Raw genomic sequence first — 18,583 nt, forward strand, 5'->3', positions numbered from 1 at the left:
TTCAGAAGCGGGAAGGCCTGCTGCATTCCAGCCACTTAAGGGAGGAGCTGACCACAACCACTGAGTAAGTGGACTCTGCTCTTTGCCGGGCCCTGCTTTCCTGAGTGACCCGGGCACGTGCTGAAGCCTGGGACAGCTTGTGTGGGGTAGGGTCCCACTCTGGGTTGGAGTCCTCTCTACTTAGAAGGAGAGTACCCTTCAAGCTGCTGCCTTGTCTCCCCTTCCTCCCTGCGCTTTTTTTCAGAGTTTATATTAGATCCAAGTTATTTTCCAACCCCCTTGGATTTTTTTCGTGCCTTATTTTAGAATGCAAGCTTTAAGAATGTTGGGGGCCCCAAAGAAATTGAAAGCAGGGATTCAAACAGATATTTGTACACTGTTGTTCCTCACAGCATTACTCACAGTAGCCTAAAGGGGAAGCCACACAAGTGTCCAGCGACGGATGGCTGGATAAACAAAATGTGGTGCCCACACATAATGGAATGCTATTCAGCTGTGAAAAGGAGTGCAGCCTGGTGCACCTTGAAAGCACCTTGAAATAAACAGATGCACAGAGACAGAAAGGAGATTAGGGGTTAGCAGGAGCTAGGGGAGGGGACAAGGAGTTATTGCTTGATGGGGGCAGAGTTTCTGATTGGGGTGATGAAAAGGTTTTAGTAATGGGAGATGGAGATGGTAGCACATCATCATATAATTGATTAATGCCACTGAGTGGTACATTTCAAGTGGATAAAATGGTAAATTACACACACACACACACACACACAAACACACATAAAACCACCATAATTGAAAAAAAAATAATGTCGGGGATAGGGGCAGGAGGGAAAGAGAGAAGTTGTTCAGGTCAGCGAGAGTCTTTCTAATGTAGCTTAGTCAGAGGGAAGCAACCACATGGCTAAACTAGAACTTTCCTTTGACAGACACTGCCGAGCCATCACCTGTCTCTCAGAGAAAGTCAGAGGGCAGTTTTTAAGAAGTCTAAAAAACCTATTGAAAAGTGCAAATTATGTGGCGTATTTTGAGCATGGTTTTTAGGAGCCCTTTCAAGACCCCATTAAGGTTCTTTTAAAATTCACCACATTTGTCCCTCCTTGAATAAGTCTGTTGCAGAGGAAACAGAACGTTTAAAAATTGATCTTTTCAACGAACCCACCGGCTCGGTTCACAGGGTGATTAATTACTCTGTGAATTCGTGTATGGTCTTCCAAAAATTGGAGTTGACACAGGAAGCTGGCCGTGGCGTGCGAGCTGTCAGACAAGTCGAGGAGGCGCTGACGCTGTGTGTGCACAGCTGCCACACGCCTCCCACGGGTGAGGGCAGGAGGAGGGCAGTGTGGGAGCAGCTGGGATTGGCGTGGGGTTGTCACTATGTTATTGTGGAATGAACTGCCCCAAACTGAGCTGGCTTTGGGGTCAGCTGGGCACAGCTGGGCAGTTCTGGGCTCGCCTCACCAGGGAGCCAGGGATCCTGGTGTGACTGTCTGGGGAGGCGGGGACGGCCGCGTTCCCACGTCTGCTGGCAGGCTGTGGGCTTCTCTCTCTGCCCATGGTCTTTTTTTTATTTATTTATTTTAAAAATATTTTTGTTGTAAACAACAAACATACGTACAAACATTCTTGACATACAAACATTCTTGATATGGTTACAACCAGTGGCTCACAATGTCATCAGATAGTTGTGTGTTCATCCCCATAATCATTTTTTTAAACATTTGCATCACTCCAGCAAAAGGTATAAAAAGAAAAACTCACACATGTCATACCCCTTACCCTTCCCTCTCATTGGCCACTGGTATTTCTGTCTACTCAAATAATTTTAACCTTTGTTCCCCCTATTATTTGTTTGTTTTTTATCCATATTTTTTACTTATCTGTCCATACCATAGATAAAAGGAGCATCAGACACAAGGTTCTCACAATCACACAGCCACATTGCAAAAGCTTTGTCATTATAAACTCATCTTCAAGAAACATGGCTACTGGAACACAGCTCTACAATTTCAGGTACTTCTCTCCAGCCTCTCCAATACACCATAAACTAAACAGGGATATCTATATAATGCGTGAGAATAACCTCCAGAATAACCTCTCGACTCTGTTTGAAATCTCTCAGCCACTGACACTTTATTTTGTCTCATTTCTCTCTTCTTCCCTTTGGTCGAGAAGGTTTCCTCAATCCCTTGAGGCTGAATCCCAGCTCATCTCAGGATTTCTGTCCCATGTTGCCAAGGAGGTTTACACCCCTGTCTCCCTGTGGTCTTTAGGCCCCTGGCCCCTTGACACCTGGTCTCGGGATCCCACTTTCCATGTTACACAGTCCATGGGTGAAAATGATCACGAGGCCAGGCCAGATCCGGGTGGAGGGATGGACTCACCCTTCCATGGGACACATTGCAGAGGAGTGGTGTACAGTAGTGGGAGAATCTGGGCCGTGTGTTTAGGCTCCCGTGGGGTGGGAACAGGGTGAGGACATCCTCGAGGGTGGCAGGGAGGAGCTGGGTGCTCTGTAGTCGTCCTGGGTAAAACCCGACCTGGGCCAGTGGACAGGTGAGCCAGCAGCGGGGAGCATGGCCTCAGCAGCTTGCCAGCCATACGCGGCACCCAGCAGAGACCCTGGGAGGCCTGTCACATGCACTTCCCCTCCTCCAGGGTTCCTGGTGCAGCTGCCCAGAAAGGACATGTCCTCAGAAATTCAGGATCCCACCCAGAGAACACGCAGGAAGGGTATTTTCAGACAGAGGAAAGCCCCAAATCGGGGCTGGGGAGAGACACCCCGTGCAGACAGCTGACAGCTGGGAGCGGGAGGCCAGTTGTGCGTGGTGACAGAGGGGTTGGGATTTTCCGGCCCCAGGTCAGCATCGTCTGTGCTGCTGCCCGGGGCCAGAGTCCCGCCGCTCCTCCTCGGGCCCCTGCCTGGGTCCGGCTCCAAGTTTGCCCTCTCTGGCCCTCCCCTCCCTGGGGCCGAGTGGTCTTAAACAGCACAGGGGGTACTGGTGCCTCCCACCCAAAAGCCCGTTAGTGGCCCTGGAGGCGTTTCCTAGTGCCACACAGCGGGGACTTGAAAGAAAGTTTATTCTCTCCCAGCTCTGGAGGCCACAGGTCTGAAATCCAGTGGTGGGCAGGGCTGCTCCCTCTGCAGGCTCAAGGGGCTCCTTCTATGCCTCTCCCAGCTTCTGGGGGCCCCAGGTGTCCTTGGGCATGTGGCCGCCTCCCCACTGTCTGTGCCCAGCCTCCTCTCTGAGTCTTACGGGGACCCTGCTCATTGCCAGGGCCCACCCGCCGTCACTTGATTCCACCTGCAGAGACCCTTACTCCAAATCACAGACATAGGTGCCTAGGGCTGGGGCTTGCATGCATCTTTTGGGGAAACAGTGCAACCCACCACAGAGGCTGACCATGACCTGACCCCACCTGCCCCCTTGTGCCCTCCTCTGTCCCCATCACCCACCCCCGGTGCCGAAGGGCCACGCGTCCTGGTTAAGACATCGCTCCCCACCTCCCGTCTTGCCTCGGTGGCCCTCCCTCTGGGAAGCCAAGGGGTGACGGGAGGGAAGCCTGCTTTCTTTCCATCTCCATGGTAGGATGCATGGGCTGTGTTGCAGAACTGGCCTGTGGCCCTCTCTTGCTTCTGGGCTGTGAGTGTCTCGAGGTCAGAGGTCATGGGCTATCAATTCCTGTGTCCCCGGGGACCAGGGCATAGTAGGTGCTCCAGTGGGTGCTTGTCTAAGAAGATTGGCCAGAGGTCCTGAGCCGGGTAGGGAGGGTCTCGTCGCCCTTCAGGAAGGGAGTATATGGGAGGGGACTGGGTACTCGGGCACACAGAACCTTCCAGGAGACATTAGTCGTTGCCATTCTTTATGCTTTGGGAAGCACCTGCTTGAAATCAGGGTCCTGGCCTCATGGTTTCTTTAGGTCCTTTAGCTTCATGAGTCCGTGGAAGGTCATTGTACGTACTTGCTGAAATGTGACCCCTGAATAACCTGTACCCTTGTACTTTAACGTTTGACATTCAATACCGTTTTTCTGCTGAAAGTTTCCCTGTAACTCCCATGATTTAATTTCCCCTGCCATGGCATTGAAGGGGTGGCGAATGTGCAAGTAAGGATGGTGGTTTGCTGCCGATCTTGTGCAAACATTTAATAAACCACATAAGCATCCTCACTGAGAGTTAGAGTGTGACAAAACGTATCCAGCGGTGATGTCTGTTTCACAAATAGCCCTTTAGCTGGGCAAGTACGGGCTTTCTGTCGACTCGATCCCTGTAGTTTGCTGCTTGTCCAGCTGTGTCTTGAGTGACCCGCTGACGAGCATCTCTGTTTTCTCGTTTGCAGGATGATGATGGGCCGGTTCGGTAAGTAATGGGCATGGGAGAGCATGGGGTCCCCGTGTGCTTTGGGGATGTCCTGGGAAGCATGGGGCTCACACAATCCTGTGGGGAGCTGGAGCTCAGGGTGGTCTCCTGTTCCTGGAGTTCGGGGGTCCTGGATGGGGCAAGCAGCTCCCCAGCCTGCCCTGGAGCCGGGAGAGGCTGGTGGTGGTAGGAGGTGGTGCTGGGAGGTGGAGATGTGGGCAGCATCCACCTCTGCTCCAAGGTTCCTCACTTATAAGCAGGGGAGTACAAGTTGTTACACTGGGGGCTGTTGAGAAGATTTAATGTGACGGTCAGAGGGCTTTGCTCGGCTTGGGCCCGGCTGTCTGTAAGAAGGGGGTGGTCAGGGCTGCTGGTTTTAAGGGACTCTCTGCATTCCCTGTTAGAGCCCAGTGACCCATGTCTTCACTTCAGGGATGGTGGCAGAGGGGCACACAGCTGTGTTTCAACCCTCAGCCCTCAGCCCAGCCCGGGTCAGGCTCGCTACTGTTGAAGGGACATTTTGAAATTTCAAAATGGGAAGCACTCGCTCCCCAAATATCATGTTTTCCAGTGAGTGGGGACGAGAGAGAAGGCGAGAACAGATATCAGAAGGAAGCATGGAAATCAAAAAGCCATTTCCCTGTGTGCCTCGGGAGCATGTCAGCTTGGGGTGTGCCCCCGTCACGGTGTGGGGGGTGCCTGCCTCACAGACGGCGAGGGGGTGACGTCCTGGCATGGGCTTCGGCAACTTCAAGGTCATAATGGGGCCAACTCTCACACTCCTACTGTTTGTCTCTGAAAAGGAATTCCACCCTTAAATCCTAAAAGGTCTTGAACATGAAAAAATGCAGTAATTGTATGTCCTTAAGCTTTCTTAAGTGGACCTCAAATTGGGGAGTGGAAAATTCAGTCTTTCATTTTTTTTTTTAAGGAGCAATTCAGTTCTTTTTAGTGTCTTAATTGTTAAAAGCAAGAAAGAGAGAGAGAGAGAAGGAATGGACACCTCCTGTACAGCTGCCGAGGGGAGCAGGGCTGCAGTGACGTGCGGGCGCTCCCAGAATGGACCCAGCAGGCATCGTGGGCCAGCCTCACTCCTTGCCCTGTCTCTGGGTGGAGACTCAGCTTGGGGGTACAGTGCACCCCTCTGCCTCCTCTCTGTCCTTTCTGCAGGAGGAGCTCAGCCCCTCCGGGTTTGTTTGTTGAAGCCTAAAGATGAGGAGAGCCTGGGACCCACAGGGGACCTGCAGCTGGTCTCCTGTGTTTGGGAGGGGCCTCGTTTGGGGATTTGGGAAATCGAGGGAGCATCAGTTCAGTTGTGGGGGACACGCGTTCAGCCTCCCCTGGCCGGGAACACCCGCCCGCAGCCCTGTGGACGATGCCCCGAGGGGCGTCGAGGACGCGACTCCTCAGCAGAGTGAGTTGGGGGTCGCGGCCACCCCCGACCTTCAGGGCCCCACGTGCAGGGACTCTCTCGTCCAGAAGCACCACAGGCTGTGCGTCCAGGACAGGCTATTCGCTCCGCCCCCAGCCTTGCCACTTCTGCCGACGCAAGCTGCCAGGTGTCCCTGTCACCCCGAGCCATGGGCCCGCATCTTGTCCTGGTTTCCTGGCCACGTGGCACCAACCTCCAGTCCCCCGGCAGCCACCCCCACCCCTCCCCGCCTTGCTGAGGTTGTACCCTTGTTGCCTCGCTCCAGGGGTGCCCTTCCAGTCCCTTGTCAGGTCACTCTTCCTATCCACCCCCACCGCCACCTCCGCCAGCTTGACTTGAATTGAAGCTGCAGCCCTTGCAGTGGCCTCTGCGGCCCTCCCTTGCCCCATCTCTGGTCCTTCTCCCACTGGTTCCCTCTTGCCCCGTCTGGCCCCAGCCTTGTGGTCTCCTTGCTGCCCTGAAAGCTGGCTGAGATGCTGCCACTTACCGTGCCCTCTGCCCAGTATGCTTTCCCTCTAGGTGACTCCATGGCTCCCTCGTGCCCTTTCTCCAGCTCATCTCCTGTCAGCAAGGCCGTCTCTGACCACCTTGCCCCAGATTCTAGTCCTCTGGGCCCCTCTGCCCACCTCCCAGTTATGAATCATCCGGCACACCTTCTAGTGCTCTCTTCTCACATGGAGTACTTGGCTTTTTCTCCCTGTGCCCGTGTTTTCACACATAAAACCCCTGCCACACCTGGCTCACTCAGTTGGTGTCAGTTCAATTTGGGGCACCCCAGAGCCCTTCCCTCTTTCCCTTCACCCATGTCTCCTTGAATTGCCAGCGTCCTGTGGTCCGGAGTATCTCTTCCTCTCCCTCCATGTCCCCCAGCAGCCGCACAGTTGTTCCGCAGCAAATCCCAGATGTTCCAGGAGCTTCCGGAACACCAAACAGGCACCCCTTGGCCAATGGCTGCCTGCCTGGCTTCCCAAGGAACCAGGTTTTTGGCCTCAGTTTCCTACTGAGAGCTCTAAGCTAGGGAGGGAGAGGGGTTCCACTCTGCCCCTGTGCCCACCCCGGCTCCATCAGCCCAGCAGGTAAGGAGGAGTCTCGAGCCAACTGAGGGTCCCCCGCTCCTTACACGTCATGTCCTGGCCAAGGTGGGTGAGATGCTTTTCTCTCCCATGGAAACACGTCTCAGGGGAGCCGGGGAGGTTTCAGCCTGATCTCCATGGCAACGGGTTTGCTGGTTACCTCTTTCTTCTCTCTGCAGGTGGCCATTCCCCTCCCTGGCTTCCCACTTGGCCCGGAGCCCCCTTCCTGAGGACGTAGGGTGGGGAGTCAGTCCTCGCTGAGGAGCCTTGCTCGAGGATCTCTCTGCCTCCCCATCCTCCCCTTCCACATATCTTCTCTTTTACTGCCAGCAAAGCTCCGTCTACAAAACCCCACCCTGGTCCTGCCTCCTGGCGCCACTCCCTGTGCTGTGGCCCCCACCCTGCAGGACACAGCCCCTCCGAGACCCACGGACCACCTGTACGGGTTTTCTGTGCCTCTCTGCTTGTGCTTTCTGTTCCCCTGCTGGATGCCCGTCCTCCTCTTCCTGCCTGCCTCCCACCATAGGGCTCCTTCCTCAGACCCCCAGCCTCTTGTCCCCGGGACCCAAACCCAGGTGCCTCTGGGCCGAAAACATGACGGGGATGTGGGTGGCATATCAGATAGTCAGTGGCAGTGTTGGGTGGCAGTGGGGAGTGGTGGGGTCTGGGGCCGACTGCAGAGCCCTGTGGCCCTGCTGGGGTGGGCAGCTTATCAATGCCAGGTGGGGGCCGCTCCATGGGACCTCCAGTTCTTCAAGAGAAACCTGAAATTCAGAACTTTTAGATAAACCTCCCGACTTAAAACATGCTGACCTGCAACAAACAAGCAGCAGGCGGTTTGATGCAGGCCACACCAAGCAGCCCTGGCCCGTCCCTGCGTTGGGAGCTTGGCCGCCTTCCCCCTTCCCCTGCCTTCCTCCCCAGGGGCGCCCCTCCAGGGCAGGTGGCAGGGAGTGGGGCCTGAGGAGCGCTAGGGAACCGAGGCGTGCCTGTCCTTCGTGCACTGTCCCACCTCGGTCTTGCTCCAGCAGCCGAGGCAGCTGCTGTTCTCCTTCCCACTTCATGGAGGGGAGAGGGTGCAGAGGCAGCCGCTTTCCTAACGCCAGGGAGCTGTCAGTCGGCCAGCTGGGATTCGAACACAGACCTCTGCTTGTTCCCAAGGCTGAGGCACGCCGGGGGCCTGGGGCCTGGGGTCTAGTGCCCCCTGCACCGCTCCCCCAATCCAGCGACGGCCCCCCAGCACCGGGGTAGGACACGTGCTGGCCCTGCCAGAGGCATACAGGCTCACTGCCACCAGCCTTCCCGGGAGGGGGACTTGACCCAGCGGTGGCCTGGCTAAAAATACCCAGCTGACGTCACACTCTGCTCTGCTCTCAGGGCTTCTCCTAAGCTGCACTTCAAGTTCACAATTGGCTTTGTCAAGATTTTGCCGTTTTTTCGCCCCTAAGCAGACTGTCTCTTTGAGTGTAATCTGACTTAAATGATGATTAGAAATAATTTACAGCTGCTGCTTTAGGAAAGCCGCTGCGTGTCATGAGGTGACCTGCCAGGTTGGGGCTTTGCTCGCTGTTGGCCTTTAGGTGGGGGAAAGAAGCTGGCTTCCCCAACACCCCCCCCCAAGCACACACACTCACAACACACTCATGTACACACACACACACACACACACACTCTCCTTCTCTGCCCTCCTCTTTGCCTCTCTCCTTCCCTCTTCCCCCTCCCTACCATGGCTAAGGAGCCTGGAGGTGGGGTGGAGGTTGGAGGGCATCAGGACTGGGCCTTTGGGTGCCGAGTGGCTTCCTTTTGGGGCCAGGCGCAGGCCCCAAGACTCATGAATGGTGATGCCCTCTCCTTGTGCCCCTTCTCACTCTCCCTTGGTGGAGGAAGAAAGGGGGAAGGAGGGAAGGGGAGGTAGGGGGTGAGGGTCTGTCTGTCTGCCTTGGCTAGTGAGATCAAGCTGGGGTGGTCCCGGAAGAGGCTCTGGGTGGGCTCTGGACTCCTGGTCACCCTCAGCCATCCGAGAAGAGATTCCCTCCACCCAGGGGCCAGTGCCCCAGCTCCCCAGGGCTCCCTGGGGTTTGGGCCTGTGCCCCAGCAGTTGTAGAGGGTTTCTCTGTTGGCTGTGGCCTTGTGAGCATATATTGCCCCCAGGAATCCTTGGGGCTGGCGGCTCTTTGACAACAGAAGTTTGGGGGGGGGGCTTCAGGCCTCTTGCCAGATGCCCTGCCTCCCTCTCCCCCTGCTTGGGTCCAACCGTGGAGCTGGGTGCCAGCCCCATGCCAGCCCTGCACCCTTCTTGTTGAGGGAGAGCCACTGACAGTGAAGGGGAGGGATTTATTCTGTGTCATTTGGGGGCAGGTTTGACCAGACTTCGTCTAGGCGGGGGGAGGATGGAGGGCCAGTGATGAACGGGCCATCCCTGTGGGTTCTCCCACATAGGCAGAGGCCCCCGAAAGGGTAGCCGTGGATGAGCTTCTGGAGTGGTGTCTCTTCCAGTTCATCCATCCATTCATTTGTTCATTCAGCAGCTGCCTGTGGGCCCTTCAGTGTCCTGGGAGCTGGAGACAGTGCAGGGCACAAGTGGGGGTTGGGCCCCGCCCGCCTGGAGCTGGCTGTCCAGCAGATAATGCACAGGCAGACACACAAAGATAAAATACGATTTCAGGAAGTCATAAGTGCTATGAAAAACATGCAGCAGGGTGAGAGGACAGAAAGCCAGGGGCGGGTGGGAGGACAAAGTGGGGGACAAGGACAGGGGTAGGAGGGTGCCCCTGTAGTGTAGTCCTGAAGGTCTCAGCAGAGGGGACGTCTGAGAGCCATCTGGAGGTGGTGAGGGGTTGAGCTGGGTGGCCATTGGTGGGAAGAGCAAAGGAAGCAGCTCGTTCAAAGGTCCTGAGGCAGCGTGTGTTGGCTGTGCTGGAGAGGCGGCGAGGGTCCGGCTGGGCGGATGGGGAGGAGGCGTGTTGGGAGACGACACAGGGGAGGTGGGCAGGGGGCTGGGCTGGCTGGGCCTGCGGATCCGCAGGAGAGAGAATGCCATCTAGACTGAGAGTGATGAGAAGCTTCCAGAGAGCCCTTAGTTGGGGTGGGGATGAGCAGTGGGCCGACGCGATCCAGGTTCCACTTGCAAAGGGTGCTGTTGGGGACTGAACAGGCAGGGCCAGGAGCAGAGGCGGGGGGGATGGTTAGGGAGGGAACTGCCGCTGGTGCCCAGGTGATTCACCCACGAGGTCTACCTGTAGACAAGGTGTCAGAACCGGACACTGTCCAGAACGCCTCCGGCCCTGGGATGTGGTGCCAGCAGGTGTGTGGAAGTGCTGGCAATGAATTTCCCAGTTCTCGGGAGCCTGGGAAGCATCTGCCAACCTTTTCCTTGGCAAAACGGGCATGAAAGGTGATGCCCTTCCTTGACCGTGCCAAGACTCATCAACCGCTCCAACCCGTCGGTTCCGGCAGGAATTAAAAGGATTCTGGGCAGGCCTGAGGGTTGCGGCAGAGAATCCACAAGCATCGGAAGCGGGTTCACCCAGAGGAGGGGTCAGAGCAGGCGGGGCCTGTCCATAAATTCCCTTCCCTGTGTGTCTTTGTGTGTCCCTACAGAGCGCGACGCTTTCGACACCCTCTTTGACCACGCCCCGGATAAGCTCAGCTTGGTGAAAAAGGTAAGCCTGCCTTTTGGATTGGATTTTGTTTTCCTCTCCTCTTCAGGCTTTTCACAGCAAGTACCGTGCTGGGAAGGAGGTGGGTAATATTTGAAAATCTGTGAAATGTTTGCCACATGGATTGAAATGTAATTATAGTCAAAAACGTAAGTACGGTGCATAAAATTGGCACCTTTTAACTCAGCGTCTCTGCTCCCAGGTATCTCCCTGCCCCCCACCGTTCTAATTCTGTTGAGTGAATTTCTGAATCCGCTCTGGCTTGGCGGTTAATTGTGCCTTGGGGGTTTGTTTTTTTTTTCAGTGTGGAAATGTTTTTAAGAGTGTCAGCCTGCTGGCCCCCCACCAGCCTTGCTCCCACAAAGCTGCATCACAACCTGCCCAGTGAACCAGCAGGGCCTTGGCCGGCCGAGCGGCTCTGGCCTGACTCCCCTCCGGAAAGGAGCACAAAGGGCAGGACTTTGTCAGCCCAGGCAGCCTGCTGCTAAATCTGTGGGTAGAGAAATCCGTGCAACCCCAAGGCTCCGGAGGCACAGGGACTGGGCATGAGAAGCTTCCAGAGCAACCCAACAGGAAGACTTGTTATGGAACTGAGGTTTATCTCTATTCCACAGAAAGTTACCCAAGGGCCTGCTGACATCCCTTTTATGGAGAAGGGGGAGCAATAAATCCAGGCTTTCCCCTCCCTCCTGGAAAATCCAAGGAGCCATGATCTCTGTCCATAACCCTGGGAAGAGAATCTTCCTTTGTCTAGGATGGTTTCCCCAAGGAGCTTTATTGTTGCAGGACTTGTCAGAGCCTTTATTTGCTCATAGGCATTACAGTTCTCCAAGAGGGCTTAATAGGAAGTGTTTCCCCAACTTGCTTGTTGCTAGCAAGGTTTATTTGTCTGCTTATTTTGGGGTAGGACACATTGAAAGTACCACTCAGGCAAATGCTGATCCAGGCTTTTGGAAGCAAATGACAGTGGAGTCGTTCAAATGGTCCTTCTGGGACAGTCTTCTTGGCACCTTCAGAATTGAGCAGTGTTTGGGATTTCCTTGGGTAATGAACTACCCGCCTTGTAAGCCTCCTAGCATCCTCATCCCCCTCAGGGTTGCAGACAGAGCTGGCTCAGTAGATGCACGAGAGAAAATTGAAATCTGCTCTTCTACTTATCAGCTGTGTAACCTGAGGCAGATTTCTCAGAGCCTCAGTTTCCCCATCTGTCAAGTGGGGTCAGAGACATTCTTATCTCCCCAGGTTGTTGTGAGTGTGAGAAGGGAACGGGTCTGTGCAGGGCCTCGGCACATGGTCCCTGGTCTTTACATCTTGTTGAAAACATCTTGGTGCACAGTTAGCTTTTGCCTTTCAGTGGCTATGATTCATCCTTTGAAAAGCTGTATTTTGGGCGCCTCCTAAATGCTGGTCCTGGAGACACCAGCAGTGAACAAGACAAAATCCTTTCATTTGCCCCACAGCTGCTGCCTCCAGCCTGTCCCGCCCCCACCCCCACATTGCAAGCAGCTGCCCCAGAATGAAAGCAGGGGGCCCCTGCCCACCTCTGCAGGTCTCTCCCAGGTCACCTCTGCCTGCTCTTGTCCATGCCTTCCTGAGGTCTCTGAGGGGTCTCAGGTGGGCACTGGGCCCAGGTGCCCGCTTGGCCCACCCACCTCCCATGTGGCCCCAGCTCCAAAGCCTTCTAGGTTACACACACCAGGGCAGGTGAACAAGGAAAAGAAATGAAAGGTATCTCCAATGGAAAGGAAAAAGCAAAGCCATCTCTACTTGTAGGCGGCATGTGCTGCTCACCAAACCTCCCCTCCATTGTGTGTGTCACCTGTGTTGCTGGATCTGTCCCCTACACTGGGCGTGTACACAGGTGGTCACACCGCAGGCTCTCAGGCTCTCGGAGTGGGCTCCATCTTACTATCTTTGTGTTCCCAGCGCCAAGCAGGGGGCCGGGCCCATCATAGATACTTGATAAATAAGGGAAGAATGAATAAAGTCGTGAAATCAGGTCCAGGGGTGGGGGGTGGGGGTGTTTCTATTAAAGTTGGGTCCAGTTGTTAAGAAAAGTCATTTGTGACAACGTGACAAGTTTTAAACTCTTGCCGGCATGGAGAAGGAAACAGGGCACCTTGTATCGGGGCTTAGCAAGTTCCTGCTGCTCTGGGATAAGGCCGGGGTGGACTTTCTCAACTTATGGCTACTATAATGGAAACAGCTTAAGGAAAGCTTTTCCCTTGTTCGAGCTGACTTCTAGGCATCGCTGAAAAATTTAATTATCTTCCCCCAACAGTTGTATCCTTCTTAAGGACATCGATCATTCTGTGTCGTTGTTAAATATGGCACGTGCATGTGGCTAAGCGCATAAGGGTGTGGATTGGCGAATTGAGACGTGTGCTTCCTTCTCCAGCTGGGATGGATTTCAACATCATCCCATTACCGCTAAAGGCCACTGTAATAACTTTTCATTGTGAATGTGGGCTTTTTATTTTAGCGAATGGAGAAAATTAAGGAAATGTTTCGCAGAGCCAAATGTTGCCAAATGTTGAGTTGGTTTCAGCAGATGGAAATCGAATCTTGCTCCTGACTGTTCCCTGCGTCTCTCTTTGCCTTGACAGTCACTCATCACGTTTGTGAACAAGCACCTGAACAAACTGAACCTGGAAGTGACAGAACTGGAAAGCCAGGTACGGAGTGGTTCATTTTCAAGGATCCTTCAGCTTGTGTCGTTTGCAGCCAGCTTTTTTGATTTCCAGGTAGGATGTATCAGTGAAGTTGGCACCATTTCATTCATCTTAACAGCTCCCCAGCCCCAGCCCTGGTAGCCTTTTCTCAGACTCTCCATAGTGCCGCCCTTCCCTGCTAAAGGGCCTTTGCATGTGCAGGCCAGAATGTGCTGTCCCTTTGCTTCTGCTCTCCGACACAGTCCCTACACTTAGCCCTGAAGATACTCAATAAATACCCATCCAGTGGATACGTACACAAGTCCTTTTGCATCAAGCATATAAATTATACTTTCCCTCCCTATTTGAAGCTAGAGTAGCATTGTGGAAATATGTTTTTGAGCACTCGGCAGGCATTAAAGACAAAATATAATTTTCACAGGATTAGCTGGGAACTTGAAATCGGAGTCTTTTGAGTTCTTGGTACTGATTTCTCTAGTGCACAGCTGATCCTTCTTAAACCCCTGGGTGATTGCATTCTGTTCTTTTACTTTCTTTAACTTTTCTCATTTGCTTTTCTAATTAAAAAAGTAATTCATGTTCATCGTAGAAATGTCTGAAAATACAGATAAGCAAGACAAATAAAGCTCATCCTTAATCCCATCACCCAGAGATAACTGCAGCGAGCATTTTATTCCAGACCTTTCCTATATGTTTCTGGTTAATCGTGGAAAATGTTGGTCTGCATTTGGAAGCTGAACAATCCATTTTTTCTTTCTTTCTTTCTTTTTTATATTTTTATTGTAAACAACAAACAAACATGCACACATTCTTGGCATACAAACATTCTTGATATGGTGTACAATCAATGGCTCACAGTATCATCACATAGTTGTGTATTCATCACCGTGATCATTTTTTTGAACATTTACATCATTCCAGCAAAAAGAAAAAAGAAAAAACTCATACATGCCATATCCCTTACCCCTCCCTCTCATTGACCACTCGTATTTCAATCTACTCAATTTATTATAACCTTTGTTCCCCCTAGTATTTATTTCTTATCCATATTTTTTACTCATCTATCCATACCGTAGATAAAAGGAGCATCATACACAAGGTTTTCACAATCACACAGTCACATTGCAAAAGCTCTATCATTATACAATCATCTTCAAGAATCAAGGCTACTGGAACACAGCTCTGCAGTTTCAGGTACTTCCCTCCAGCCTCTCCAATACACCATCAACTAGAAAGGGGATATCTATATAATGAACAGGCCATTTTTAATATGTATATTTATTTGTTCGTTATTTGCAAATACATTTATTACTATTAGCAGTTTACTAATTATTGGCCTCTGATTATCAGCTGTTTGATATATAAACAGAAGTATACCAACTGAAAAGTCAAAATTCCCCTTCCTCCTTCCTTCCCATCTCTTCCCCTGCTTCCCCATATCCTCCAGAGCTAATTAAAAATACGGTTAAGTCAGGTGTGTAGATTCCCAGATATTTTATAAGCATGCATGTATCGTTTTAAATGAGAGTGGATTATACTGTACAGTGGCTTTATGTTGTTTTTTTTGTCACTGTATTGTGGGCATCTTTTTGTAGGAGACAAGGGTATGTAGTATGCATTTCTGTTTGGCCCTCTGTGTGTTGCTCAATCTGTCCGTCCATCTATCTTTTATCACTTTTGACAGCTACCTTCTATCCAGTTCTAGGGCTGCATTGCATGTCTTTAAAGCAAGCCCTTGGTATTGTGCATTTTTCTGCTCTTGTAAATATCAGTAGCACGAGCCCCTTGTGCACAGTTACTTGTGCCCTTGCCCACATAGTTTCTCAGGATATGGTAGAAATGAGATCATTGGAGCAGAGGCTGTGCACACTTTAAGGGCCGAGCAAGGTTCCAGCCCCAGGCGGTGAGTGAAGATGCGGCGTCCTGTTTCTCCCCTGCGGCCATGGGCTGCCACATCGTGGAAGGACCTGCATGCCAAGTGGGAATGGCCGGAGCAGCTTAGGTTGGGACTCAGAACTTAGATTTGCATTTACCTTTAGCCCTCAGCATCTTCATTTTCCCCTCCTTCGCTGCACAGTATCTGAGGGGGGTTTAAAAATGTTTTTAACCACCAGCCACAGAAATTGCACGTATTTTTTTTCTTTTGTTGGGTATTTTTATAAATATATGAAGCATTAGTGTCTGGATGCCTGGGGAGCCAAAGCAACCCGGGTTCGAACTCCTGCAGAGCTGTGTGTATCTACATTTCCCCTCCTTTTAAAAATCACGTCTGTGTTGTGGAAGGCTTCCCAGCCCTGTAACCCTGAGCCATTACTCTGCCCCCCAAGCCTCTGTCCCCAGCAGTTACTGTGACGATGAAGAGGGGTCAAGCATTTAAAGTTGGCACACGTGGGGCTCCGGTGGCACCGGTGGTCTCCTGGGCCTCCGTGGGGTCTCCAGGTGCATGCAGGACCCTGCTCTGGGGGGTGTGTGAGCATGGAGGGTCCGCCCAGTTACCCCAGACCGCATCTGCTCCTGGCCCCCACCCACCATTGCAAGGCTTTCTCTTTCCATGCACCCAAGATCAGGGCTTGTGGGGGCAACACATTCCCCAGCCGCACCCACCAGCAGGGGCTGTAGGGTGGATCCCCCGGGTACTTAGTCACCTGAGAACTTCTCATTCCCTGAAACTGAGTCACAGACGAGCAAAACAGCCACAGTCATCACCTGTCACCCCAAGAGAACTGCAGGGACTGACAGCCTGGAGCTGGCTGGCTGGGGTCCCTGTGGGGTGGGGGGGGCATGCACGCAGCCGAGAGCTGCTGGCATAAAACCAGAGATTAAAAAAAAAAAAAAGTAAAATGCTCCTTAATGAGAGAGTAAGCAGCTTCTTCATGGCATGACAGTATGGGACCCTGGAGGCATGGCGTCGTCATCTGCCAGCAGCCGACACGGGTTAGCCTGGGGCTTTAACATGTACCTTTGGCGACCCCAGCAAGGACAGGGTGTGGACCCTGAGGGACAGGGCTCAGGAATACTGGGATTTTGGTGATTTTGACTTTTCACCCGAAAGTGCAGTCAGCGGTGGGGGGTCCTCTGGGGTCCTGCCCAGGATGTTTGACAGATTTGCTGTTGTTTGTTTTAATACAAAACGCCCTCCCGCCTGCAAGTTTGCATGTTCCTTTCTTGTCCATTGCAAGCTGAGAGTCTCAGGGAGCTGAAGCCCCCTGGGTGCCCCCGCCCATCCTGTCAGTCATCCTGCGTGAGAGTCTTCCAGACCAGCGCTGACCGGTGCCCCTCTCTTTAGCGGTGGGTGTGTTCTGTAGACATGTTCTTCCAGTCCGCTAGCCTCTGCCACATGAAGCTCTGGAGCACTTGAAATGTGGCCAATGCCACTGAGGAACCGGATTTTGTATTTTAATTAAGGTTTTAATGTAAATTTAGGCAGCTGCACGTGGCTAGTGGCTGCTGTATTGGAGAACACAGTTTAGACATCAGAGGCTGGGGTCCTTGCCTTTGGCCTGCTCTGTGTGACAGCGCAGTGAGAGACCACCATGGCCTCGTGCTGCGGGGGTCCTGGGACCCCATTTATGTCATCTGTAAGGCAGGCGGGTGTGGCCTTCCCTGGCGGGGACTGTGCACCTCCACCGGTCTCCTTTACCTGTGAACTCAGCCGTTTCTGCCTGCCGTGGATATGTAGAGGTGGAAGCGAGAGTCTGCCAGAGAAGGGAGGTTCTTGTTCTAGGTTCCCCATCCCCTGGTGTGGCTGGGCAGGGGTTACTGGGCAGGGTGACCAGGAGTACATTCTCCTGCCTGGAATTGTGCCCTAATTCCAAGGGCTGGCGGAGCATGGAGCTGAGGTGCTGACCGAGGTTGGGGGGTAGGGGAGGCAGAAAGGGGCTCCCTGGGGAACCTCAGGGTGGCAGGGTGAGCCGGCACCGACACAGAGGGTTTGGCCGCTGCTGCAAGAGCACAGGCAGGTCTTGTCCTGAGCGTGAGAAAGCTACGGGCAGCCGCACAGGGAGCAGGCAGTGTCGGGCACCTTGCAGTAATCATTCATTTATTCATTCATTCAGCAGTTTATCACTTGGCAGCTGAGACTGATGGAGCACCCACTGCGTGCAAGGCCCTGCCTGCCCGCCCTCCTACTGGCACCGCACCACAACCCCAGGAGAGGGTGGTCGTGTCCCCCCAAGGTCCCGACTTGGCTTCTTGCACACAGACCCTTTACCTCAGTCCGGGCCCTCTCAGCTGTAGCGGGAAGAGCTATGGGTTTATACTCGAAAATGTTTTTCTTCGTTGTGAGCAGGTGCACGGTGCCCGCCCACTACGCACGCAGCTCAGAGCCCTCACCAGGTGCTTCTCCTCAGTTTGCAGATGGTGTGTACCTTGTCCTGCTCATGGGCCTCCTGGAGGGCTACTTTGTTCCTCTCCACAACTTCTACCTGACCCCGGACAGCTTCGATCAGAAGGTACAGGGCCTCTGGGTGGGGCGGGGCCGTGCTGGCGAACAGCCCCCGGGAGCTCTCCCTGCGGCCGTGCCTCGCGCTCAAAAAATAAAAAATACTGAACAGAGGCTGCTGCGATACGTAAGAGAAGTGAGAACACCATCACATCACCCAACACATCGAAGGTTTCCTTGCCATGTCCCTGTCTACCTCTTTTCTGGAGTACCACGTGGTTTTTCATACTTACAGTTAAATGTCAGTAGGGTTGAGGGGCCGTTCATGTCGCATGTATCTCACGTCTGATTTTCCGTCTTGCTCTACAAGCTCCCTAAGTACCATTTTCATGAGTATCTGTGCATTTCTGGGCACAGAGGTCCACGGAGTGATCTGCTCCCTGGGTCTTCACTTGTCCCTACTTAGGGGCAATCCTCTTGTTTCCATCTTTTTCCCTATTAAAAAAAAAAAGAGCAGCTTCCTGAATATATGTATATTTTCCATTTCCTGTTGGATTTTTTTTTATTTTAGGAAAATTCCCAAAATAGGATTGTTGACATCAGAGGGCCTCCCATTTAGATTCAGGTGGATGTGCTCCACCCGACTCCACTTTCCCCTGGCATTTGGAAGTGGCTCTCTTTCTCAGAATTGCCCCCCTCCCAAAGCTTCCCACAGCCAAGCCTCTGGCGCTGGTGTTTGATGCATCCCCTCGAGAGACTTGGCGTAGTATGGACTCTCCATATTGCTTTGGACTCTGGGGCACCTGCCATTTGATTTTCCCGAAATGTTAGACCCCAGGAGTCAGGGAGGCAGGCAGTGTAAGCGGTGGGGGCGGCTGGAGAGAGCGGTGAGCAGGGCCAGGGTGTATCAGCCGGCCTGTGGCTGGTACCTGGTGGGCTGACTGCTCCTGGCCGCGTGCCATTCCTGCTTTGCCAGCTGAGATGGGATCAGACCAGCTGACAAAGGTCTCAG

The 18,583-nt window shown here is 53.1% G+C and overlaps 1 protein-coding gene across 3 annotated transcripts in view; it reads left to right on the forward strand.

The window, feature by feature from the left end:
* The window catches only part of PARVB (parvin beta), a 130,801-nt gene that overhangs the window by 102,152 nt on the left and 10,066 nt on the right, over nt 1-18,583 (forward strand). For all 3 annotated transcript variants that reach the window (XM_077169127.1, XM_077169129.1, XM_077169128.1), the window contains exons 7-11: nt 6-64; nt 4,335-4,354; nt 10,460-10,521; nt 13,125-13,193; nt 17,540-17,641. In XM_077169127.1, the coding sequence (XP_077025242.1) occupies nt 6-64; nt 4,335-4,354; nt 10,460-10,521; nt 13,125-13,193; nt 17,540-17,641 (312 nt within the window). The remainder of the gene's footprint in view (nt 1-5; nt 65-4,334; nt 4,355-10,459; nt 10,522-13,124; nt 13,194-17,539; nt 17,642-18,583) is intronic.

The sequence above is a fragment of the Tamandua tetradactyla genome, chromosome 7 (genome assembly GCF_023851605.1).
Source record: "Tamandua tetradactyla isolate mTamTet1 chromosome 7, mTamTet1.pri, whole genome shotgun sequence".
Lineage (NCBI taxonomy): Eukaryota > Metazoa > Chordata > Mammalia > Pilosa > Myrmecophagidae > Tamandua > Tamandua tetradactyla.